The sequence below is a fragment of the Apodemus sylvaticus genome, chromosome 4 (assembly GCF_947179515.1).
Source record: "Apodemus sylvaticus chromosome 4, mApoSyl1.1, whole genome shotgun sequence".
In the NCBI taxonomy this organism is placed as follows: domain Eukaryota; kingdom Metazoa; phylum Chordata; class Mammalia; order Rodentia; family Muridae; genus Apodemus; species Apodemus sylvaticus.
Window position 1 is genome coordinate 35,490,634 of NC_067475.1, and position 27,467 is coordinate 35,518,100.

Sequence of the window (27,467 nt, forward strand, 5' to 3'; positions counted from 1 at the left end):
CATTAGAATAATTTCAGTGGAGGGTGGAGTGGAGTCAGATGGAGTTCATTCCCTGCACAGTGGACAGACAAAATATCCCTTCAAGGACCCATTTTATAAAGCACAGAGGAGACAAGAGAGTATCTGAAAGAGAAAACGGGATCAAGAGAGGCATTTCTGTTTAAGTAAAAGGAACAGTAGCATTTCTGTTTCATAATTTGAAAATATCAGCAGGGAAAGAAGAGAAATCCATGGTTTAAGGAAGAGACAGGTAGAAACTACAAAGGCCGGAGAACGACCAAGGGCTCCTTGATTAGCTGGTAAAGTGATCAGGCCTGGTACACAGTGGAGAGTTGTCATTTCCTAAGGGTGTAGATAGTTAAAGCAAGAATGAGCATATGGGTAAAGCATCAGTCAGGAAGAAGAATGGCTATGAGGCTGGAAGCTGGGCGGGAGGTGGGAGCTTTTATTTGCCTTCTTTTTGTTCAGTGGAATGAATTAAAGTTACTAGTTAAGTTATAGGAGAGAGGTGATAGAGGTTGTGGAAAGAGAAGGTATGAAATGATTGATTCAGGAGATAGGAGAGAATGCATAAGATTAACACTCTGATGGCTGTGATTGACCAGCAATGTTAAGGACCTGCTTGAGGTCATGAGCATGGCTTTGTAGTGAATCTAGGTAGTGTGTGTGTGTGTGTGTGTGTGTGTGTGTGTGTGTGTGTGTTCTTCTGATGTCTGGTTCGTCCAGAAGATGGCATTGCTTGTGACTGGGAATGCGGTTTAAGCAAGCAAGTATGGTGAAGCTAGAGAAATGCAAGCAAACTTAGGATACACAGAAGGAAACATGCACACCATTCCAAAGAACATGTGCAGAATGTGTGCCAAATAGACAGAGGATCCTGGGGTAAACAAAAGGATTCGAGATATCATCAGTGGAAGGATTGCTGGCATCGAATGAGTGGTGGTCAAGGAATTGAATGGCAAAACAGATCTTGGAAGAAAGTTCTCCTCTTTTGAAATGGCAAGGGCTAGGGTGTGATCTTGGAGTGAGGATACGAGGTAAAGGAAAAGATTTGTCATTGGCAGAGAAGAATTCTGGAACCTTAAATTAATTTGTTAAGTCCATGAGTGTGTGAGTGGGAGAGTGTGGAAGTGGAGCTATAGTCTTCAGAGGATGAGGAATGAGAGCCAGAGAACACAGGTAGAACACGCAAGGAGGCTTACAAAGGAGAGGAAGAGTTTGGAAGATGGGACACAGTAATGAGCAAGCACAGTGGGAAGAATGGGGGCGCAGAAACATTCATAGCTCTAGTAGCATCTAGGAAACTGTATAGTCAGAATTCAGCTAGAACAGGGCTTAGAGGAATATTCTGGGAAGACATGTAGCACAGAGAGATGCTACTGGTCAGGCCAGTCATGATTAAAGGGTTTGGTGTGAAATTTCAGGAGTGGACGATGTTAAGAGAAAAAGATTACCCAGAGGCATTCAGGAGTTAAGTTTGGATGCAGGAAGGCCGGGCTAATGATTGCCTTCAGTGGAGGAAAATGCTGTTGACAAATTTACCCTGGGGAAGGTTCCTAGTAAGCAGCAGTTGAGAACTTAAAGGAAGAGTAGAGGAAGGTAAGCAGGGTTTGCTTGTAGATCTCCATAAAGTTCCACCTTGATCTCTGCTGTTGGCAGCCTTGATCAAACGTGTTCTCAGCATGATTCTTGTGGGAACTACAGCCAGATGCAGGTGGGGTATGAAGAGAGTTGTTTATATGAAGGGGTAAAGCTGTCACCCCTGTTTGTCATCCTCTCTCCTTGGCTATTTTCTTTGTGCCATTGGACGCCACCTGGCCTTTTAGCAGTAGTTGAGATTTTGCCCACTCAGATTCTGTGTTCTTTTTCTTCTTTTGACAACTTTAAAGAATCTTTTCTCCTTTCTGGAGTTTAGTCTCTCTCCCTCTATCTCTACTTCTTCTCCAAAGGTGAAATGGAGTACCTCAATTATGGCCTTTTTGTCTCCTGGAATAAGACACAGAATAGAAAAAAAGATAATCTTGTTTTTAATGCTTCAAATTGTGGGAATCCAGATCCTAGAGATTAAGGAAATGCATATATTAAAGATAATTTGGCAGTTCCATCTCAAGAAACAGCCATCACCCTGATAATGAGCATGATCCAGAGTTAAGTCTGTCTCTCTCTCTCTCTCTCTCTCTCTCTCTCTCTCTCTCTCTCTCTCTGTGTGTGTGTGTGTGTGTGTGTGTGTGTGTGTGTGTGTGTGAGAGAGAGAGAGAGAGAGAGAGAGAGAGAGAGAGAGAGAGATTCTATCGAATCATAACTGTCAAGGTTATAATCTAGTTTCCTAGATGTTCTCCACCAGAAATGAAAGGTCTTTAAGGATGGGGTGAGATTCCAGAATTTAGAGAAGCAGGTCAAAGGGTGTGCACATGCCTGTGTGTGTGAGCACATACCCTAAGGAAGTTCTTCATTCAGGATGCTGGGTGGTGGCTGGTCTGAAATGAGTCCTTGAACTTTGGTGGATGTTCAGAGCCATTGGGGGGGCTGAGTGAAGGGTGTCTCTGCCCCTGGGGAAAAGACTTGTTAGAGAATTTATAGAATGATATTGTCTTTGAGAAATAAGGGAAAGTATGTAATTGGGCCCATGGAGGCTGAGAAGGAAAGTAGAGAGCAAAGGAACCATGTTGTCAGCAAATTGAAAAGGAAGTCCCTCATCCAAGACAGCAAGGAGTTTGTCAAAAGATGTTATTTAAGTTCCTTAGAGTTAGCCATTTGGATACTAAACGCACAGTTGTTTTCTTTTTCAAACAGTTGTACTTTTAATGAGATTTCCATGTCTATAAAAAAGCACTAGAGACTTATTAACAAATTCCATCCACTGCTAAAATCTTAGATTTTACTATTGTTATTATTTTTATCTTATGTGTATATATGTTTGCCTGCATGTATGTATATGTATATGCCTTGTGCTTATGAAGTCCAGAAGAGGGTATTGGATTCTTCAAAAACCAGGGCTACAAAAGCTTGAGAGCCACCGTGTGGTTGCTGGGAATTGAACCAGGTTCCTCTGGAAGAGCGGTCAGTGTTCCTAATCAGCCCACTGCTAAAAGTTTATCAATATGCAGGAAAGCAAGCAAGCGCCTCCTGTTGGGAGCAGGAAGCATTAGCAACGTAGGGAGATTAAGGGATTGATGAATAGAAGTTCCAGAATATACATACCTATATAAATGTGGGGGGAGGTAAACTTGGGGTGAATGATTAGCACTGGCGGAAATGAATCAACTCACAATGGCTCATAAACTAAAATGTATTTACTAGAAGTTACTGTTGGTAAAGAGAGTCTACTGCTAGCCGACCTCCACGTGATGCATAATATGCATCCTATTAACATTCAGTAAATACATGATTGAATGTTGGCTAATGGACCAATTGCTTAACTCATTCTGAACAATAAGTTAGATATTCATGGAGTAGCAATCAATAATAACTATGGTATCAAAAGCTATTGGCCTTTACTGTATGCCTACTCCATGTTCAATACAGTTCTGTATACATCATAGGTTGTTCACAACATACTGTTCTACTTTAAAGGGAGAGTGTCAGGCCTCCAATGAATCACACAGCAACCCATCACATCGTAGTTACTTTCACTTGGGAGAACAAGTCATGACTTTCTAGTGGTTGAAGTTAGACAGCATTTTATTAACGAGAGAGGTGCTGGCTGCCAACAATGGCTGCCTGAGTTTAGTTACTGATGTATAGTTAGCCAAATGCTAATACATTTACCTCAGAATTTTGCTAGAAATATTTTTAATACATATACTAATTTCCAGACATCATATTGTTCTGCTGAGCATGGTAAAGTTTTTCATCCATAGGAAGGATCTGGGTTGTTATGTGCACTTTTACTGTCGGCCTTGGAGACAATCCAGGTTTTCAACTCCATTTAAAAAAAAAAAAAAAAAAAAAAACACTTGCTGGGGCTGAAGAGATGGCTCAGAGGTTAAGAGCACTGACTGCTCTTCCAGAGGTCCTGAGTTCAAATCCCAGCAACCACACTGTGGCTCACAACCATCTGTAATGGGATCAGATGGCCTCTTCTGATGTGTCTGAAAACAGTGACAGTGTACTCAGATAAAGAAAATAAATTTAGAAAACAATTTGCTTGATATTTTAAAACAGTGACACATATCTAAGACCCTGTCTAGTAGATTATGTCTATAAAGAGGTACAGTGTAACATGTAGAAAAGAAGAACAAGAGAGGATAAATGTTAGGAGATGAGGAAGGACCAATTGCAGGTAATGTGCATGAGTTATGAAGGATTACAAAGAGCTAATTGTATCAATTCTGTCACAGATTCTTCATTTTTGGTGGAGAGCAAGTGGATAAAATACATTCAAGAGTGAAAACATGAAATTGAAATGAAACTCCATAGTTTTGGTTCTGAAGGCTTATTCTAATTGTGTAAAAATGCATTGAGCTGTATTGACTGATTCCCTTTAGATTTGGTGTGTGATCTCTTCACTTATTTGTATGTTTTTTTAAAATTAATGAAGTAGGGAAGCATTGTGTCATTAATTGGTGTCGATTTTTGAACCATAATACTTTCTTACTGTAAGAAACCAAGAGATCATCCATAACAACACCACTCTTCAGTTTTATGTTTAAATGAAAACTAGCTAAGTTTAATATTCACTTAGTACTGCAGAATTCTCTAATTCACTTTAATATCCTTTTTGTCACATTGGCTCATTTGAGCCTTGTAATTGTAAAAAGCTTAAGAAATAATTTTCAGAGTCTGAGCTATTTCTCACTAAGAACCTGAGTTCTAAAGAGTGAAATAGGATTATGGAGGAGAATGGCAGTCTGAGTTTGGTTTCTCACCCCGAGTCACTGGTTAGTTCATCTTTTATACATTTAATTTCAAGATTAGGGGAATTAATACAATCGTGTGCTTAACATAGGGCTTGAATAATAAGAAAAACCTCTAATAAGTTTTAGATATTATTTAAGTAGCGTGTTCCCTTTTAAGTTGAACATTTAAATTTCAGTAAAACATGGCAATTATATGTAGATAAAATAGTTTTTTCTTTGAGATTTATGTGAATGTTTTACTTTAATGAATATTAAGTTAGTCATTAAAGGACTATCCATAAAAGTAAGTTAACCACAGGTGTAAGGCTGTGTGGAAATAGCACAGAAATGAAGAGAGATCAGATTTCCAATGTCAAATATCAGACCTCTGAATTATTGAGTAGGTGGCTACTCAGGAAACCAGGGTTTTCTCATACATTTCTCCCATAGTTCTACTGGAATTCAAAACACTTAAAAAATAAATTACTGTGTACAAACCAATATTTTTGTTAGTAAACATATTCTTGTATAAAACATGCCCAGTTCAAGTTATCATTATAGAAACTAGCGCTGTAGCTCCAAGAGGGCATAGCCAGCTTTGGCAAGGCACCTTCCCAGGAGCTGGGGGCACAAAAACCAAGTCACTATCCTTTACTCGTTTTCTTTCTTTCTTTCTTTCTTTTTTTTTTTTAAGATTTATTTACTCATTATATGTGAGGACACTCTAGCTGTCCTCAGACACAACAGAAGAGGGTGTCAGATCTCGTTACAAGTGGTTGTGAGCCACCATACGGTTGCTGGGATTTGAACTCAGGACCTTCAGAGGAGCAGTTAGTGCTCTTACCCGCTGAGCCATCTCTCCAGCCCCATCACCACCCTTTAAAGTGGCCGTTTCCTCTGAACTTTCCCTCGAACTCATGTATTTTACCTGCTTCCCTTTAATATTTACATTTTACTATGGTTAAAAACCAACATGTTAGTTGGGTGTTTTCTGATGTGTGAAAGCCAAACTGGAAGCCCTGTAGGATTTACAAAGCAAATCATTGACATGTCTATGTAGTTGCTAATTGAGTTCTATTTTTATTACTTACACAGCACATTTATAGGCTACCCCGGGGTTAGAAGCCATGCTGTTTTTTTTTTTTTTTTTTTTTTTTTTTTATTCAATATAATTTATTTACATTTCAAATGATTTCCCCTTTTCTAGCCCCCCCACTTCCCGAAAGTCCCGCAAGCCCCCTTCTCTTCCCCTGTCCTCCCACCCACCCCTTCCCACTTCCCCGTTCTGGTTTTGCTGAATACTGTTTCACTGAGTCTTTCCAGAACCAGGGGCCACTCCTCCTTTCTTCTTGTACCTCATTTGATGTGTGGATTATGTTTTGGGTATTCCAGTTTTCTAGGTTAATATCCACTTATTAGTGAGTGCATACCATGATTCACCTTTTGAGTCTGGGTTACCTCACTTAGTATAATATTCTCTAGCTCCATCCATTTGCCTAAGAATTTCATGAATTCATTGTTTCTAATGGCTGAATAGTACTCCATTGTGTAGATATACCACATTTTTTGCATCCACTCTTCTGTTGAGGGATACCTGGGATCTTTCCAGCATCTGGCAATTACAAATAGGGCTGCTATGAACATAGTAGAGCATGTATCCTTATTACATGGTGGGGAGTCTTCTGGGTATATGCCCAGGAGTGGTATAGCAGGATCTTCTGGAAGTAAGGTGCCCAGTTTTCGGAGGAACCGCCAGACTGATTTCCAGAGTGGTTGTACCAATTAGCAACCCCACCAGCAGTGGAGGAGTGTTCCTCTTTCTCCACACCCTCTCCAACACCTGCTGTCTCCTGAATTTTTAATCTTAGCCATTCTGACTGGTGTAAGATGAAATCTTAGGGTTGTTTTGATTTGCATTTCCCTAATGACTAATGAAGTTGAGCATTTTTTAAGATGCTTCTCCGCCATCCGAAGTTCTTCAGGTGAGAATTCTTTGTTTAACTCTGTACCCCATTTTTTAATAGGGTTGTTTGGTTTTCTGGAGTCTAACTTCTTGAGTTCTTTATATATATTGGATATTAGCCCTCTATCTGATGTAGGATTGGTGAAGATCTTTTCCCAATTTGTTGGTTGCCGATTTGTCCTCTTGATGGTGTCCTTTGCCTTACAGAAACTTTGTAATTTTATGAGGTCCCATTTGTCAATTCTTGCTCTTAGAGCATACGCTATTGGTGTTCTGTTCAGAAACTTTCTCCCTGTACCGATGTCCTCAAGGGTCTTCCCCAGTTTTTTTTCTATTAGCTTCAGAGTGTCTGAAGCCATGCTGTTTTACTTTCTTGCTTAGAAAAAGCATTGCCCTCTTTTCTGTGCTCTTGTGAAACTTCAAGAAGAATAGGTAGTAATAAAATGTTTTATAGAGCCATTGAGTGTTATGTTCTGACATACACACAAAAACAACAGATTAGTCCATTTTGAAATGATGGATCCATGAAGATATAATATAGATTTATATTTGTACTGTTATGTATTTCTTGTTAGAGAAAGGTACCTTAAAGGAGTAGTGGGCACATGACTTTTTCATAGAAGCAGAATAATAATAATAATAATAATAATAATAATACTTTACTTGGTATATTTAGGCATCTTAAATGGCATATTGAAAATGGCATTATTCTAAAACTGTAGCAAAACAGTGACAGCTCTCTTGGTGATCAAAGGGCCACAGAACCTGATGACTTCATATAAGAACCTCAGTGAATATTTGTTTTCTGTTTAAAAACTTATTATTTTATTGTATCAGCATTGACATACATGAAACCATTGTCAAATATTTATGCTCAGAAAACTCTTTAGTTATGCCTGATCAAAATCATTGGCAGATGCTCAAACTATTTCTAGAAACAAATCTGTATTTGATGCAGTAAAACTGACAGATAAATATGTCTGTTGAATCTGTACCTCAAGGCGTTATATTCAAGTTATGTTACACATCTCCCCTTATAAGTATAAATTCAATAGGAATCTCGTCTATATCAATATTGCCACTGAATCTATACAGCTAATCAGACCACAGACCTCTCTGTCTCTATCTGTCTGTGTCTGTCTTTCTCTATCTCTGTGTCTGTCTGTCTGTCTTTCTGTCTGTCTCTGTCTCTGTCTCTCTCTCTCTTTCTCTCTCTCTCTCTCTCTCTTATCCAAACTTGGAGTTCTTCTCACTAATATTAAGATTATTATGGTTCTGTCTCTAGCATCATTAAATTTAGACTCTTGCCTGTGGACCAGGCCATCTGGAATTAAGGATAGACTATTATTACCCTTCTTGGAGTTTTTAATGCTACAGTTTGAAGAGAATAATCTCTTAACACCGTTATGTTTAGAACCAATTTTCTTGTACATTCAGAATACTGCTCAACTGTTTTTAGATAAGTATTCTGTATAATAAAGTATATAGCAGTCAAAGAAATGGCTCAGTGGTTAAGAACACTTGCTGTTCTTATAGAGGACAAGTGTTCAGTTGCCAGTATCAGACAACTGCCTTTAGCTCCATCCCAGAGAATCTGAACTCTAATCTCTGCCCTCTTCTGGTCTCTGGGGCTGCACATGGTACACACACATAGTCAGACATACAAACATACACATAAAATCAAAAAATATATTTGAAATAAAGTATATAAAACAAGGATTTCTTGGAAGACCAAAGTGTGGATACTTTGGTTCTTCTTAGAAGGGAGATCAAAATACCCATGGCTCACAGCCAACCAATGGACTGAGCATAGGGTCTCCAATAGAGGAGCTAGAGAAACGACCCAAGGAGCTGGAGAGGTTTGCAGCCCCATAGGAGGAACAACAATATGAACCAACCAGTACCCCCAGAGCTCCCAGGGACTAAACTACCAACCAAAGAGTACACATGGAGGGACCCATGGCTCCAGCTGCATGTGCAGCAGAGGATGGCCTTTTCAGACATCAATGAGAGGAGAGGCCATTGGTCCTGTGAAGGCTCAATACCCCAGTGTAGTGTAGGGGAATGGCAGGTCAGGAAAGCGGGGGTGGGGGGTGGAGGGTGGGGGGTGGTGGGGTGGAGTGGGGGGTTGCTGAGCAGGGGAGGGTGATGGAATAGGGGGGTTTTGGAGGGGAAACGAGGAAAGGGAATAACATCTGAAATGTAAATAAAGCAAATATCTAATAAAAAAAAAAACAAAGGAAAAAAACCCAAGGACTTCTTGAACATAAGTATTTATAAGTCATTTTTGTATCCCATTACCAAAACTAATTATTCTAGGCTTCAGATTATTATGAAATAACATCAGAGGGCACCAAAACTTATGTACAACACAGTAAGGAATGAAAATAAAGCAACCTCCTCTCAGAATTAGTTTAAACAAGAGAAATCACACATTCATTCTCCGCTCTCCTCCCTTGTCTTCTATCTCTCTGCAGTTTTAGTTACTGGCATTTCTGTTGTGTTTCTCTGATCAGTCTGTCTCAGTTCCCTGATTTATATGTCTGAAATCTGCCATGCCTATCCCCATCAAAAGGCTTTGTTCTGTCTTTGTTGAACAGTACAGAAAACATGTTGTGAGAAAGAGAGGTGGGGCTCTTTGCAGAAGTCTTTAACAGGGATTTACAAGGGAAGCAGTGATGTTGCTGACCCCAGATGACCCTGAATGCCACTCTTCATGAGAACAGAAGTTCCTAAGCAAGATCCAAGTGTTTTGTGCAACCTAAGAGTAGATACTTGTTTTAAGGTTAATTCCATCGTGCTGGCTTCTTGCAGCAAGTGATTACCACACCACACACACAGACACACAGACACACAGACACACAGATACATACACACACACACTCACTCACATATATATATATATATCTATACATACATACACAAGTACATGTATTATATTGGGTCTGAGGCATGGAAGAGTACATAACCTAAAGTTAAAGCTATGCTGAGGTTATAAAAACTTCTTGCATGGCAACTCCAACTAATAATGTTAGTTTCATTATTCTCTTAAAAGGGAGTTAAATGTAACCAGGCTGACTATAGCAGGCTGACTATATAGTCTTAATCGATCTCAAACATGCTATTAACTTGGCTGCGAAGTCCAGCAAAAGTTCAGTCTTTTGGAGATCAAGAGATATTTTCATATGTATCACTGCAATAAATATGACAATATTATTCTCATGAGGGAAATAGGATATTGGCTCTCATATTTGACCTCACATACCATCTGCCCACCTATTACTTTCCTTTAGATTTTCTGGCTAAGCTGCTCTGCAGTATCCATGAAGACCATGATGTAGCTTTGAGGATGAAGGGTACAGATTGGCAGGCAGCTCCAGAGACCCTAATTTCTGCATCCTTTCCTTACCAAAACAGTGAATGTGAAGTGTGCAGTTGGTGCTCTTACATTTTTATGTATGTCATCCTGTTGTTCAAAAGGGCACCTCTTATGTTTCCATTGTCGTTGTTCATACATGTTACATCAGACATTATAGTCAGGGGGCTGAGAGAGTCAGTAAGTGGTCCTGAGACACAATGCTGGTACTCAGAATCACAGAGACAGACTTTCCTCCAACCACAGCAACATCTAACTATTTCTGAAATTAACCATAACTTTTAAAAAGGAAATAAATATAAGGAAAGATGGAAAAAGAAAACAAACTCAATAATTACACTAAAATAAAAACACTGTCCTTCTTAACATAAAGACAGAAAGATTTTAGCAACTTTTTATGAACCTAGTGGAGGCTGAGACTGTTGATCATTGGGAATTCTCTTTACCATGCATTTATCTATTTCTTTAAGATTTGCTGCAGTTTATTATATGGTTTCCCTTCACCCCCACACACTCTGGCGTATGAAGAATATCAGCTCACTGTTTAGCCCACTATTTGCAAGTTTAAATATTTCTTAGATTTTTTTTTTTTAATTCTTGATATTAAGTTTAAATTTTTTCACAACTGTTTGTTAGCATTTTGAGGCATTAGTATCTGGTGAGAAGGAACTGTTGTTGTACCAGTAAAGTATAATTACCATTAATCAACTCTAGGAAGCAAGGCCGATAGCAAGACTGTTGGGAACACACTTAGCACAGTGCTGTGCTGAGATGTAAAAGGACCACAAAATGTCCTCAGTAAATCATTGGCGTGTTTACAGCATGCATATACACACGTTCACGGGCATTGTGGTCATGCTGTGGTTAAAAATGAGACTTTGCAAAATAAAGCAAGTAGCAAGAGCTAGACAATGGCGTTCCTTAACTCAGACAGATGTTGATTCTATTCGATGTTTCCCGGTAACTAGCAAAAAAGACATATGTGGAACTATGCTTCTTTTTTCAAAATGAAAGGACATAAAAGGATGTAGAGGGTCTTCATGTGTTCTCATTTTATAACACGGCAATAGATAACAGAGAGAATAGGCTTTGCACGCAAAGCCATGAATGCTGCTGGGATGGTCATCCCATATCCACCTCATGGAAAAACCAAATGTGTAGTGAACGATACTCCATAGTGCAGTGAAGTCTGTTCTGCAGGGAATAGTGATAACATGTTCCAGACGTGAAGTTTTCTAATGACCTCACCACGTGTCCATCCTGATATCTGGGGAACGAGTGTTTAATGTCTCAGATAAATAAACGTTCCAGAAAGTTCTTTGTTTCAGCCAAACTCAATAAGCTTATGTTGAATGTTCTAATGAATGCAGAAACTACAGTGTTATGTTTTGATATGGGAAGAACAATTAGTCCTTAAGCACATGTGCAAGAATCCCTGTTGGGAAAATTCTAGAATCTGCCTTGTGTTTCCACCCAAACATGAAGGCTGCCTGTTCTCCATACTTGTCTCCTTCTGGTCCCTGAGCAGTGAGAAACATATTTATCAAAGATGAAATGTCCAGTGAAATGTGGCCTCTGTTGCCAGGTGCCAGCGTCACTGAGGCTCCTATGGGAAGTTTCTTCTGTAGGAAAAGCCCCCGCAGGAGTCTTCAGGAAAAGTACCCACAGGACTTAGCAGAATGGTTAAGAGCAGTGAATGTAGTCTCAGGAAGTGAACTGAGCTGTACAGTAACGGAATTATTTGTCACTGTGCACTCTCTTAATAACTGCAATGCTTCCTCGTGTTGATAAGATAAAACAGCTTGAAGTCAATTAATGATAAGTTGCCATTTACTGTGTCTATTAATTAGTTAATTCTGTATATTTGTGTGTGTGTGTGTGTGTGTGTGTGTGTGTGTGTAAGCATTAGCATGCCACAGCAGATCTGAGGAGGTCAGAGTAGTTTTCAGGAGTCTCTCCTTCTCCCATGTGGGACCTAGCGATTTAACTCAGTTGTCAGGCTTGGTGGCAGTCACCTTAACTCCCTGAGCTGTGTCCACGTGCTGTGTTCCTATTTCTGACAATATGTATCAAAAAAATTCTGTTTCTAACTAATTCTCTTTTTAATTAAAAGTTCCAAAGCCAAGACATTAATGTAAGGGCTTCTTAGCATCTACCTGTTATGGCTAAAAACTTTAAGAACTTGCGGTGGGAAATCCTCCCCCACCTTATCCTACCTAGGAGTGCCGTTTCAAAAAGTTTAAATTTGTTTTAACATGTAATAAAGACAGGCATCAGGGTTGATTTTTAAAGAAAACATTTAAAAAGTTAAAGTATTTAAATAGAAAATTCTAGTGTGCTCACATGTGCATGTGTGTACGTGTGTGCAGAGATCGCGGTTCTCTATCAGGAGTTTTACTGATGGCCAGCTTACTTTTTGAGCCGGGTTCTATCACTGGACCCCATTGGCTGAACTTGGCTAACTGGCCTATTAGCTCTAGAGAGCCTCCTGGGTGGCTTCTCTTAGCAGTGGGGTTACAGGTACACTCAGCTTCTTACACAGATGCTAAGGATGTGAATGCTAGTTCTCATACATACAGGCCATCTCTCCAGCCTGAATACCCTATTTTTAAATCAAAAGAGATATGCCTCATGTCTCTGGTCATGGAAGGAAGTTCACAGAGTAAGTCCTCACAGAAAGTCACATATATTTCTTAGTCAATAGCCAATCATCGGCCTCAGCTTTCTGAATTACATGACCTCATGTTTTAGAGAGGAGATGACTTTGGCAGAGCAAGTCTTTGTTTCATTGGTAGATCTAAAACATCTGGAAAAAATATCTTCAAACCCAAATCTCCAATTCCATTAAGATGAAATCCTGATGTAAAAAAAAAAATCTTATCATTATTATGTCTGTTAACCTTTTATCTCAAAGTAATTACCTTAAGTAAGTCATCATGACTTACTCTTTTTGGGTAATTTATTTTATCTTTAATTGGCACATTATAACTGTACATATTTATGGGATGCAGGGTGAAGTTTCAACATATGTTTAGTTGTGTTAATGATTGATGAAGCCAATTACCTTATCTATCACCTCAACAGTGATTATTCTATCGAGAATGTTTATTCTGTCAAGAAGAATCATTTCTCCTGTCAATTTAAAAATTATTTCTTCTCTCTGTAATTGCCACATTGCGTTCACTGGCCAGTGTCTTCCCATCTGACCCTCTCCTCTACCTTCTCCAAGCTCTGGGAAACAGGAATCTCCTCACAATTTGTGTGAAGTTAGTCTTTAGACTCCACAGGGCAGGGACGTGTGCACCTAGCTTGATTCATTCTCCGCACCTTTGCTGTCACAAATTCAAATTACACTTGTATGAATGAACAATATTTTACTGTGCATCTCTTCAAATCCATTCTTCCACTCTGACCACCTGAGAGTGTTTTTACCTCTTAGCTACTGTGAGTGATGTTGTTCTGAACATAGGGGTACAGAGATCTTTCTATCATACTGATTACATTTCCTTTGGCATCCCCAGTAGTGAGACAATTGGGTTATACAATAGCTCTGTTCTTAAGCTTTTGGAAGTCCTCGTGCATTTCGAGATAACCCATGACAATGTGGCTCGAAAACATTTCCTCTCATTATCTAGGCTGTTTTCGCTTCATTGGTTGTTTTCTTTGCTGTGTGGAAACTTTTCTGTGCCACCTGATCCCATTCTTCTATTTTTTTTTAATTTTATTGCTTATGTTCTTGAGATTAATCCTAAAAACCTCTGGACAGTCCAATGTCATGAGACATTTCTCCACACTTTTCCTAATAGGTTTATAGTTTCAGGTCTTATATTTAAGTCTTCAATGCATTTTTGTGTTGTGTTTTTGTAACTGGTGAGGTACTGAAACTTGCTTCACTCCTTTGAAGATTATTGAAACAAAGGGATCATTGTTGCATTTCTTGAAAAGGCTATCTTGTCCCAAATGGGCGGTCAGGATATACTTGCCAAAAGTCAACTGACTGTAGTACACTGATTCATTCCTGGGCTCCCTAGTTAGTCCTGTAAGGCCATGTGACTTTCTATGTCTGTGCTATGCTGCTTGGATTGCTTCATCTTTGTTTTATATTTTGAGGTCAGTTTGGGGTTTGGGGGGTCTTTTGTGATTTCTTAAATTTTAGGAGAGGATTTGTAAAAGTGTGTATTTCTGTGAAGAATGTCATTGGTACTTTAACAAATATTACATTGAATTTATAAGTCACATTTAGATATAGATAATATTTTTTCAGTGTTGTACATAGATTTTAGGGATTTAGGTAGGTAGACACTGGATTTGACAGTATTATTAGAGATTCTAAGATAATTTTTTTTTAAAAGAAAAGGCTCTTGGGATCTAAATTCATTTGAAGTATAATACTATTGTTGCAGAGTTGTGTAACCTTAAACATGCTCTTTTGGCTTTTAATCACTTTGTAAAAGAGATTTTGGTCATTTATTTAAAAATAAGATTTATTGAAAAACTGTATATTTGATATTGGACAGAGTTTTGACTTTAGTCAACAATAAATAATTTAGAAATACTGTTTTCATTTTCTCATTAGAAAACACTTATATGCATGTATGTGTGTGTGTGTGTGTTTTGCACATGTGTACATATGTATATATGTGTGGGAATGTGTCCTGGGCATGCCTGTGCATATGCAGAAGACAAAGAAGCACACCCAGCGTTTTTCTGCACTGCTCTCTGCCTTATTCCTGTGCGACAGTCTATCCTTGGAGCCACCGTCGTGTTCTGTCCCTTATGAGCACCAAGTTCCAGATGGTGTGCAGCAATGCCTGGCTACTATTTTATATTATATTATACTATATTATATTATAAATATAATGTTTAAACGATTATTTTAATGCTGTAGGCATGTAGGTATTTTGCCTGAATTTTTATCTGTGCACTACATGCATGACAGGTTCCCATGGAGGCCAGAAAAGGAGATGAGAAACTCTGGAACTGCAGTAACTGACAGTAGTGAGCTGCCTTGTGTATGCTGAGAATTAAACCTAGACCCCCTGAAAGAGCAGCTAATGTTCTTAGCCACTGAACCGTATCTCCACTTCTGACACCCAGCTTTTCCAGTCCCATGTTTCTATACTTCGTATTTAAAGAGGTTCAAGGTGGATCAGATGAAGTTCGCCAAGCCTTGTTTCTAGTGTGCAATTACCATTGCGCCTCTCTTTCTGCAGAGTCACCTTTCCAACCCGAAATGGCCTCCAGGGAACACCAAAAAAGTAAATGAATAAATTTAAAAAAAGAAAGGAAACTAGAGACAAGCCATGAGCGTGCCTGCTGTGGGTGGTGTGTGAGTGCAGCTAGCACACTGCTGGTTTAGCGGTTAGCATCTTATCACTTCTCTCTTCTAAGCCTGACTTCTTCTTCTCTCAGAATGGACTCAATGCCCTCCATCTGGCCGCCAAGGAAGGCCACGTGGGACTTGTGCAAGAGCTGCTGGGAAGAGGGTCCTCTGTGGATTCGGCCACCAAGGTACTGTTTGTTTCACAATGAGGAAGAGAGGGTTTTGTTTGTTTCTTGTTTTTTGGTTTTTGGTTTTGGTGTTTTAGGTTTTGAAGAGGTTTAAAGCTTTTTCCAGTTATTCAGAAGTCTGCTAGGCAATCATTAACCACTCAGGAATAAAGCTGAAACCTTCTTCACCATGCTGCAGCATTGAGATCATTTTATTTCAGGACTTGGAAGAGAGACTCGAGAAGTCTGGAAGCCCAGATCTCATTCCTCATGTACTGTCACTCACGAAAAAGCATAGGTCTACATGATCCCCTGCAGACACTCGCACTCGTTTGCTTACAGTTGATTGGTTTAAGAACAAAGGGCCAAACGACCAAACATGCAAACAGTGGCCTTAAACCAACTCAGCTGAAATAGTGGTTTCCTCGCACGCCCCCTTCCCCCCCCCCCAGTGGAAACAAGCAATTTTCTCTATGCTTTGGTTAAGCTGATGTGTCTTTCTTTGGATTCATTCTGTTTGATATGAGAATACCAGACACTTTGTCCTGTACTGGGAGTAAACTTTTGGGTCATGGATTCAATTACCAGAATTATAAAACTATTTATTGTAATGTATTCCCCGCCCCCCCTGAACTGTACATGCTAGCATAAATAGTCATTAAGGAGCCATGTTTTGGTTGACTAAATGACATTTGTTATTGCTTTTATTTTCCTTCTAATTTCTACTGATATTTCCCTCTTCTCACCTACCCTCCACTACCTTTTCTTTCCCTGTCCAACCCCTGCCCTCCCGCGTGGCTGGGAACCAAGTGCATGATGTGGGATCAAACCTAGGGCCTTGCACATGCCAGAAAGATGTGCTATAACCATTCTGCAATTCTTGTCTTCCTGAAATAAGGATTTCACTTGTGGATCTCAGGTGATTTGGGACTCCAAGTATCCCTTACTGCAGCGATTTCAGATGCACTCCACCATGCCCAGTTTTGATTAACTTTTAATCCTAGATTGGAGTTGTAGAATTTTCAAGAGAAAAATAATCTTTTAAAAGAATAAGGGTCCACAAATACCGAGTGGATTGTGGTTCTACAGTGAGCTGGTAGCAAAAAGACAGAGAATAAACTTTATGGTTTGAAATCTATGTTTTTGCTTGTTTTAAATTTTTTGTGATTTTTCTTAATCACATTTTCATTTTCTTGATCAGTGTTGACTTGTATCATAAATTCTGATATCATAAGTGATAGAAAATCATAAGTAATTTCATGGTTGGTCCAGAATTTACTTTTTAATTTCTAAAATATTCTGAGCAAAACCACGTGTCCTTGTAGCTAGACACATAACTGTACGCAAAGTTTTTCCACCTACTGAGAGTCCCCAGGTGCTCTTTTGAAAGATTTATTTTATAAATTGTGTGTGTGTGTGTGTGTGTGTGTGTGTGTGTGTGTGTGTGTGTGTGCATACCTGCATATATGTGCAGGTGTCCGAGGAGGCCAGAACAGGATATCTGGTGTCCTGTAACTGGTGTGGTTGTGAGTCACCGACTGTAGGTGATAAGGTCTGTGTGTACTTAACCACTGAGCCATGTCTCCAGTCTCTCTATTTTTGAAATATCTCAATGAACAGTTTTAAAGTTTTTTTTTTCTTGCAATCAGGTTGTTTGGTGTTTTTTTGTTTTGTTTTGTAAAATCCCTTCAACTCCATAGGACACTGTCATATGCACACACATCCACAAACTGGCTTTGTTAACATCCAGTCCTCCTATGGTCACAAGAGAACACTAATATTACAAAAGAATGTAAAGTGAGATGCTAGAAGATATTTCCAACTAATTATTAAAAAAAATCTTTGCAAGGTGGGCTTTGGGAAAAATGAATGTTTTATTATGACAAAGTACAGATTTTAATCATTTAAAATATATATAAACTTGAAAACGCTGGTATAGTTTGATTTCTATACAGTTTGGAAACCTGTAACATTTTCTACTCTGTTTTAACAGAAGGGAAATACTGCTCTTCACATTGCATCACTGGCCGGACAAGCGGAAGTTGTCAAAGTTCTAGTTAAGGAAGGAGCCAATATCAATGCCCAATCGCAGGTACTAATTACATCCACATTTTCTCTGCTGTGAATATATAATATGGCTTTTTGGTATTGTTTTTAATGTTTTTTTTCTTTTTTGGTTTTGTTTTTTTCATTTTATTTTGCAAATTATACTTTTACTTATTTTAGCCAACGTAGTCTAGAACATTATAGAGTTAAGCTTCTTCTTTCTAAACACTTGGCCAATGCTAGTCCATAATTGTCTTTACGTACTTCAAAAACAAAAGGATCTGATGACAGAGACCTTTGTGAAGGGTGGTTCATGAAGGTCTGTGCCGCATCATGATGCTGTTTATTCCTGTAATCTTAAAACATTATCCAAATCCAGCATTCCACACGGAAAGCCTGCTGTAATGCAGGACTTCCATACTTCGTTATCACATATACAACTTCACTAAAGTACCGAGGAAGAACAGGCAGATTCCAACCCTACAGCTTTATGATATACATAACCATAAAAGCAAATTCATGATCCTATTGAAATTAAGAAAAATAAATAATAATTAAGAAAAATTACACACATGGTAAACCTGACCTTTTTTTTGGTAGAAACTACATGTACATGATACTTTCTTGCCCCTTATTTTACTCTTATCTATGATGTCTATAGGCAGGATCGAACTATGTATCTTTTTAATAAAAATCCATTCCTTTCAAATGTGGGAAGCCAACATATGGTTGATACCATATTAAAAAAAAAAAAATCAAAAAGCAAGTACCTTTCCATTTGGTCTCTTTGGTTCTATCTCTTTATAGTGATAATCACACATTATTGCCACATGAGATATTGGCAGCTTGTTTTGTTCTCTGGGACATCCCCTCGTTTGTCTTTGGGTAGCAGTATCTACTCCCTGTCCTGTTTAATCCTCATTCTGTCTACAGAGATATAATTGCATAGATGACACACATTCCAGACCAGGAAATGCTAAAGCTGAGTGCTGTAATCAGCTTAGTTATTTTTTCATTCTGATTACAGGGATTAATAAATCCATGATATATATGTCATCCATTTTTGTCTACGTAATGTTATAATGTTTTGATCAATCACTTATTTTTGTTTTCAACTCAGACTTTCAGCTAAATTTGCATCAGTGGCTTACTAGGAATTGAAAGCATGCTTTAGTGTAAACCTTTAATAAAACTGTTTGAAGATTGGTACCATTGTAAAAAGAAAAGTTATGTTCCATGTGGTACAGCAGTATCTTAGGCCTGGAAACACAGGATGCAACAAAACTGCCCTGCTCTGATAACTGCCCTGTGGGTGTGGACCAGAGGTGTCAGTTTAGTGGCAGAACAGTTGTCCAGCAGGCAGGCAGCTCTGGGCTCCTTCCCAAGCCCTGCAACACAAACATTTCTGTACATAGCAAAATAGCGTTCTTTTACTCTACGGCAGGAGTTCTCGAACATTCACCTGTGAGGTAATCACCCACAGAGTGGGTGTGGTTAGCTCTGGAGTGGTTAGCTCTCAGATGTGGGTGCCAAGCTTGCTTCAGAGGACACGAGAGATGCCTGGCATGTTGCATACCATGGGGCACGTCGCATACCACACAGGGCATGTCTGAGTGAGCTGTGAACTTAGAAAGCACAGAGCTGAAAGCAAATGATGTTCAAACGGGCTGCAGGGTTTTCCTGAGGATGACAGGACACTAACCTGTGAGGCTACGATTTCTGTTTATGAAAAGAGCAGGGCTGTATCCCTCCCAATGACTCATTGAGCCCAGCGATATGATCGAAGGTGACATATGGCAAATGTGGCCAAGTATACGCCTGTTAGAAGCTGTGATATTAGTTATTACGTCGTGGTTTATATGCTTTGGGGACAACACGAGGATAATTAGATAAAGCCATCTGAACGTTCCTGTGTTTCCACACTCACTGAAGCGCTTTCTTCTTGTGGTCCTAATCTTGTCAGCTTTCAACAGATCCTGAAAGAAGGCTGATGTCGTCACTATGAGATAAAAATAATCCTTATTCGTGCGGTACACTGTTAGCTCAACGATACACGTGGCAGGGAATCCCTACAAAAAGCTTCAAATCGGAATCTTTTGTTATATTGTGAGAGAATTTATAAGTTAGAAAACCTAATCAGGTTTTAAGAGTTTTTTTTTTTCCTAAATACTTAACTCATTTGGTGAGGCCAATGGCATTATTGAACATAGATATGCCCCATTATCAGTTGGCTCATGTTTTGTGATTGATTTTAAAAGAGATGTTTATACAGGCAAGTTTACTATCTTGCTGATGGGTCTTAGCAAGTTTAAAAAGGCACGGATTTAAGGCCATGGATGCTAGCATGAGTCTTCCCTCATTTTTTATATCCTTCATTCCTCTCTAACTCAGGGCATAGACTTGTATCCAACCTTTGTTAGATGAATGGGTGGGGACATACTCAGGGAAATAGAATAACCACTCTCTTTTAACAACCATTAAATGGATGCCAGATTTCCAGATTCACAGCATAAATACTCAGTTATATATGCAAATGTATGTATCCATCTATCCATCAATCCATCCACCCATCTATCCATCCATCCCTATCCATCCATCCATCCATCCATCCCTATCTATCTGACTGCTTGTCCATCTGTCCGTCCATCCATCCATATCTATCTGTATGTTTGTCCATCCGTCTGTCCGTCCATCCATTATCCATACATATGTCTGTCTGTCTAAAAGCAGAAAGACAATAGAAGGTTAAAAGGAAGCATCTTGTGACACTGCCCATCTGCTTAAAATTGAACACTGTTCAGTATTTTTTGCAACTGTGGCTAACTGTGGCACGGAACACCTTGATAACTTGTTAACCAGGAGAAAGGGCTCTTAGATTGCAAGTTCTCTTTGTTCTGAAGTAGCTTTTGTTTCTTAATGTCCTTTCTTTTAAGTAAGGCATGTCTTCATGGCTTCCAGAAGACTCAGCTGAATCTGAACTTCCCACTTACCTTTTACCAGTGGGGTGTCTTCATTCTAGCACCAGACTGTTAGGCATACCATGACTTTTCTCCCCGAAGACTAATGGTTTTATGTATGATTTGGACAAAAAGAATTAACTTGAAACTTATTAGTATCAATAGCATGAGCCAAGTTCACTGGGTGATGGACAGGAGCCACAACGTTCCCATAGCCTTTAATTTCTTGTATCAACAGAATAATCCAACTGGTTGGACCCAAACAGAGTTTCTTTCTCTTTCATAGCAGGAAGAAGTTTTATTGTCTTGGGTAGCAGGAATTTGGATTTTAAACAGAGGTATAACCAAGGAAAACTCTTTTTTTTTTTTTTTTTAAGATTTAAAGTAGGCTCCTGTCCATTTAAAAATCTGGATTTTTTTTTCCAGATAATATGGAATGATGAGAAAATGCTTTTATGAAAAAAATTGAAATCTTTTAAAGCTTAAAGGCTTGGTTCAAGTAAAGTAGGATGCCTGGGTAAGCAATCAGCCGGATTGTGTTGCTCAGTGGGAGGCCACTAGGCTAACAGGCTTGAGCCATTATGGGTCTATCTCTAGCATAGGCAAAAGGGAAAAAAACGTGCACCACCACCACCACAGCAATAGCAGCATCAAGGCCGGGCATCTTTTCAGAGAAGAACAAATAACAGCATCACTGAGGGAGAAAGAAGCATGGGGTAAAGTAAGTTTCACAACCCAGAGGTGCAACACTAGAAATGGAGATTGCGCATGTGCCTGTCTGGGAACAGCTGCTTCCCTCTGCTTGTGTTTCCTGGGGTTGAGCCTGTTACTTAACCTCTCAGTGGCCCCGTGTCTCACCTCTAATGTAGCAGTAGTAACACTTGTTTTGTAGAGTTGCTACAAATGTGAGATAGATGCAAAGTCCTGGCCGGTACTTAAATACAGAATGACTGTCATCTGTGGTTCTAATTATTAGGTATATTTTGTTATCTACCTCCATTACTGTAAAGTGAGAGTCAGGGGGTTGAGACTGCAAACAATGCCATCCATATATTTTTTGTTTTGTTTTGTTGTTGTTGTTGTTTTACTGATTGTCCCTTGGATTTGAAGGACTGTTTTTCTCTGGGTTAGGATGGAGAGAAGTATATAGTTTACCTTTAATAATTAGGAGTATGGAGCTTTCCTTGCCATAGCAGCTTTGAAACATGGGGCATTGAGCTGAATGTTCAGAAAATGCACTTGATACAAACGGGCAGAGAACATTTTGAGTAAGCTTAGTGCTTGCACCAGGTGCCCAATACCATTGCACAACTGAAGCACAGTGCCTGGTCTCTGTTTTATTAACTTTTGTCCTTTTAGTTTAGCTCTGTTGTCTGTCTGTCTGTCTGTCTGTCTGTCTGCCTGCCTGCCTGCCTGCCTGCCTGCCCGTATGTGTGTGTGCACTCGTGCACATGTTTGCACGCATGTGTGTATCCATTTTTGCCTCAGTGTCTGTCTTTCTGTCTGGTTGTATATGTGTGTATATGTGTGTGTGTATATATATGTGTGTCTGTGTCTCAGTATGTTTTTATCTCTCTGAATATATGTGTATCCATGTGTGCCCTTGCATGTGCATATGTGTCTGTCTGGTTACATTGTGTGTGTCCTTGTGTGTCTGTCTGTCTGTGTCCATATGTGCCATGCATAGGAATGTGTTTAGAGGAGAGAACAGAGTGTCCTTCTGAATCATTCTCCACCACCTTTTCTTGAGAGAGGGTCTCTTATTGAACCTTGCTGGCAGTGAGCAAGTCTTAATGATCCTCAATCCTTAATGATCTTTAATGATCCTTTCCCCAATCCCTACAGTTCTGGGGTTATAGTCACAGCAATATCCATCTTTTTTACATGGTTACTGGAAGTTTAAATCCAAGTCCTCATTTTCTTGCATAGCAAATTCTTTCCCACCCAACCATCTCTTCAGTCTCTTCATTAACTCTTGGTAAGATCTAAAAAGTATTAACTTTTTATTTTGTTATCTCTAATAAAAGGTTGTAAAATTCTCTATTGCTTTATCAAACCCTATATTTTTGTTTGTTAAATATTATCATAATCTCAAAAATTGTCATACAGAATAATGGGGTTCACTATGACACCCTGACACACACCTTGGACTTTGCTCATAGTCACCCCATTGTCCTCTTGTGTGCTCCTTGTTACCCTCCCTTGTGTCTTTCCTCTTCTGCTGCTCCCTTCTCCCCTCTATAGCCACCTCTTATTTTCATGTCATATGTATTTGCTCTATGATCTGATCACGTGGAGCTTTTAAACCTCGTATATATGGAGCCAATCTGCTTATGTCCAATGGGAGTCAAGACACTCCACAATGTAAATCAAGGTCCCTTATGGAGGCGAGTCCCTGTTGTTTTTCTTTCTCTCTTTCAACTATCACCCCAGATTACTCTCCTGAGAGGATTTTAGGTTTTTTCCTAGATGTATTTCAACTCTTAACCCCTATTACCATCCCTCATGTGACAAGGAAACAGTTTCTGTTAAAACTGCTTGTTTACTGATATTCATAACCTTCATTTGATTGAGACAATTACTCAAATGGTCTACATCACTGAAAAATCTCTCAGTCATTTGTTTTCTGTCCCCTGGTTCTGTAGAAGACTCTGTTTGTGGCCCTGCTGCAGGATTCTGCCACAGTCTCAAACAATGGATACATTTTCCAAGAGTGTATATGCATACTTTACACCATTGGGACAGGGTAGCACTATTTATTGATAGATCAAATTCCAGTTATAGACTTCCTAAAAGTACTTGTGTCAAAACCAATTCATCCCTTAGGAGAAAAAATGTTCATGGTGTTCATATAGCCCATGATAAAACCCCTGCTGAATGCCAATGGCAATCCCTTATGAATCCTGTGTAGGCATCATTCTTTGAAAGCATAATAATAATTATCATCCCATTAGCTTTGACAACTAGTGTTTTACACAGTCACATTCCAGAAATATACCTAAATAGATTTGGTGTGTGTGTGTGTGTGTGTGTGTGTGTGTGTTGGGAGCAGGTATATTTTGGAATTAATGCCTCCAGTCAGTGTTATGGATAGTCACTAGTGTTTTTTTCTGGTTTTCACCTCAAGAGCATTCTTTTTTTCCCTGGCTCATCAAAAGAAGAATTCAAGAACACTCTTCACAAAAAGAGTGGGCCGAGCCAAGCAGCAGTAGCAGCCGGATTCCACCAGGCAGGGGGCCAACTCTTCTCCCCACATTATCCTGTTATCCCTTCCATCCTGTCTCTCGGGAATGAGGCATACATTTCTTGGAAGCCCATTTTTACCTTGAATACAGTCTGTTATAATTAGATGTATGAGATGCAAGAATATGTATAGGAGTCGAAGGGCCTTGCTCTCTAACACAAAGAGGAACAGCATTCTGTGTTCTCATGGCAGGAGGTCCAGAAGCTTGTTTGTCAAGGTTAGATGTTTTTGGGATCATGATCTGGTCCTTCAGGACTGAGGAGGTCTGAATTTACCACTATTAGTTCTTTTTCTATGTGTCCTGTTTTGAGTGTCTGTTGGGAGTCCTTCCTGAACCTATTTGTCTAGAAGCAGGGCAATGCAAATAGATTTATGTTAGACTTAAAAATCTGACTTTGAATGAAAGGGTAGGAAATGATTTAGGGAATGTATGTCCTGTCATGGGTGAACTTTAGAGGTGAACACAACTCCCATAGACTTTGGGGCCCAAGATGTAACTTTTATACTGAGATCAAGTATTTTATACAGCCAGATTTTTTTTAAGTAAATAAAGCACTTTCTAAAGGAACAGGTTGGGTTTTTTTTTTCATTTTTTTTTTAATTAGATATTTTCTTTATTTACATTTCAAATGTTATCCCCTTTACTGGTTTCCTCTCTGAGAACCCCCTATCCCATACCCCCTCCCCCTGCTCACCAACCCACCCACTCTGTCTTCCCTGCCCTGGCATTCCCCTACACTGGGGCATCTAGCCTTCACAGGACCAAGGACCTCTCTTTCCATTGATGTCCAACAAGGTCATCCTTTGCAATATATGTGGCTAGAGCCATGGGTCCTTCCATGTATACTTTTTGGTTGGTGGTTTAGTCCCTGGGAGCTCTGGGGTACTGGTTGGCTCATATTGTTGTTCCTCCTATGGGACTTCAAATTCTTTTAGCTCCTTTGGTCCTTTCTCTAGCTCCTCCATTGGGGACCCTGTGCTCAGTCCAATGGTTGGCTGAAGCATCCACCTCTGTATGTGTCAGGCAGAGCTTCTAAGGAGACAGCTATATCAGGCTCCTGTGAGCAAGCACTTGTTGACATCCACAATAGTATCTGGGTTTGGTAACTATAAGGAATAGATCCCTAGGTGGATAAGTCTCTGGATGGCCTTTCCTTCAGTCTCTGCTCTACACTTTGTCTCTGTATCTCCTCCCATGAGTATTTTGTTCCTTCTTCTTGAGCTTCATGTGGTCTATGAATTGTCTCTTGGGTATTCCAAGCTTCTGGGCTAATATCCATTTATCAGTGAGTGCATTCCATGTGTGTTCTTTTGTTATTGGATTACCTCATTCAAGATGATATTTTCTAGTTCCATCCATTTGCCTAAGAATTTCATGAATTCATTGTTTTTAATAGCTGAGTAGTACTCCACTTTGTAAATAGACCACATTTTCTGTATCTATTCCTTTGTTGAGGGACATCTGGTCAAAAACTCAGGAGATAACAGGTATTGGCAAGGATGTGGAAAAAGAGGAACACTCCTCCCCTGCTGGTAGGATTATAAACTGATATACAACCACTCTGGAAATCAGTTTGGCAGTTCCTCAGAAAATTGGACATAATACTACCTGAGGACCCAGCTATACCACTCCTGGGCAAATACCCAGAAGATTTTCCAACAAGTAATAAGGACACATGCTCCACTATGTCCACCTTATTTATAATAGCCAGAAGCTAGAAAGAACTGTCCCAATTATTTTGTTTTTTGTTGTTGTTGTTGTTGTTGTTGTTGTTGTTTTCGAGACAGGGTTTCTCTAGGTAGTCCTGGCTGTCCTGGAACTCACTTTGTAGACCAGGCTGGCTTCGAACTCAGAAATCTGCCTGCCTCTGCCTCCTAAGTGGTGGGATTAAAGGCATGCGCCACCACTGCCTGGCCAGGCCCATTTCTTAAGAAGAATTTTATACTAAGGTTCTTGTCGCCTTAAAAAAATGGTGTTTCTCAAACATGACTAAATCTTTTTATATTATTCATATCTGCAGATATTATAACACAGAAAAGAAATGACTTAAAATGGGGAAATAGTAACATTCAACACTGATTTTTTTTTTGTCTCTTTTGCTCAGTATAGAGATGAATCTCAGCCCTCACACATATTAGGCAAGTCCTTTTACCCATGCACCACAATTCTCGCCTTTCAAACTGTTCAATATCAGACATGGCATAAGAATAGCTCTAGAGTGCTGCCAGCCTTTATGTGACTCTCAGAAAATAAAGGTACTGCAAATATTATACAAATAAAATGAAATTTTTTTATTTTGGAAAATTCAAAGAGATTCTTGAATCCCTATTGAAATCTGTCGGTATATTTGTGTCTCTGCCTGTGCTAGACCACATATTGTGATTTTTTGATTTTCAGGTACTCTCGCAAGTTGAGTAGTAATCATTAGGTGACAACCTGATTGACGGCACTGAAAGAAGCAATAATTTTATTTGATTGAATATTCAGACTTTCTGGATATGTCTGGGGGTGGAGCTACACTGTTATCCTCTAAATTTGGTAGGAAAGTCAAGGCTACTGTCAGCTCTTGTTAATATGATGAGATGAAGCTTCCTGTGAGCTGTTCTCATGAGTCCTGTAGTCATTTTATACTGTGATGCCTTTAGAGACTTGGACCAGTACTTTATTTTCTTAAAGGCAGCTGAAACAAGACACATATTTAGTAATTACTCATTAAAAACAATTTGTGTGTGTGTGTGTGTTGTATGAGAGAAGCAAAGGAGTCCTATCTTCTCACTATTTTAATCTTTGAAGACAAAATTTTGATGCCTATTTAGTCAATTTCAAAACAATACAATGAAAATTGATTCAGTGACATACAGTGGCTTAATTCAAGGCAAGCACTACAGGCCAATGGACTTTTGCTCTGGTTGGGGAAATGAAAGAACCCCACAGTGGTTGTTGTTGAGTTAAATTTCTCATTGTTTGTGTAACATATTTTCTTTGTGTAAGTTTCTGGGTCACTTATGATGTTCCTCAAAAACAGGTATTTTAAAGCTCTTGCTGCAGCGCAGAGCTGAACACACTGCATACCAAACAAACAATAAAGAAAATACCCCCCCCCCAAAACCTGGCTCTTATAATCTCTACTGTTTGTAAAGAAATACAGAAAATGTGCCACCCAGGTTCAATATTCAAATATTTAATGACTTCATTTTTTTGTTTCTCATGTTCAGACATTTTCATCACTCATGTAATCATTTCTCAGGTTTCAACATCTGTAAGATATGATTTTAGTTTATATCTTTGTAGCTGTTTATTTTATATACATTGTAAAGGAATTTTTCCATTTGATTATAAAGATTATAAGTGATATTGTGAGGATTTACTCCAAGATAAGCATAACATTTCTTTAAAGAAACTTTCTCAGTGTGTACGTCTGTGTATGGGGAGGGAGGCTGTGAGAACGGGGTATGATGTGCTCATGGGAGGACAGAGAAGGATATAATATGCAGGAGTTGGTCCTCTCCTGATAGTGTGTGTGGGTTCCAAGGATAGGTCTTGGGTACTCAG

General features: G+C 39.2%; 1 protein-coding gene across 2 annotated transcripts in view; it reads left to right on the forward strand.

Annotated features, from left to right (window-relative positions):
• Ank2 (ankyrin 2) overlaps positions 1–27,467 on the forward strand; it is a 203,055-nt gene that overhangs the window by 33,081 nt on the left and 142,507 nt on the right. For both annotated transcript variants that reach the window (XM_052179290.1, XM_052179289.1), the window contains exons 3-4: positions 15,590–15,688; positions 17,661–17,759. In XM_052179290.1, coding sequence (XP_052035250.1) covers positions 15,590–15,688; positions 17,661–17,759 — 198 coding nt within the window. The remainder of the gene's footprint in view (positions 1–15,589; positions 15,689–17,660; positions 17,760–27,467) is intronic.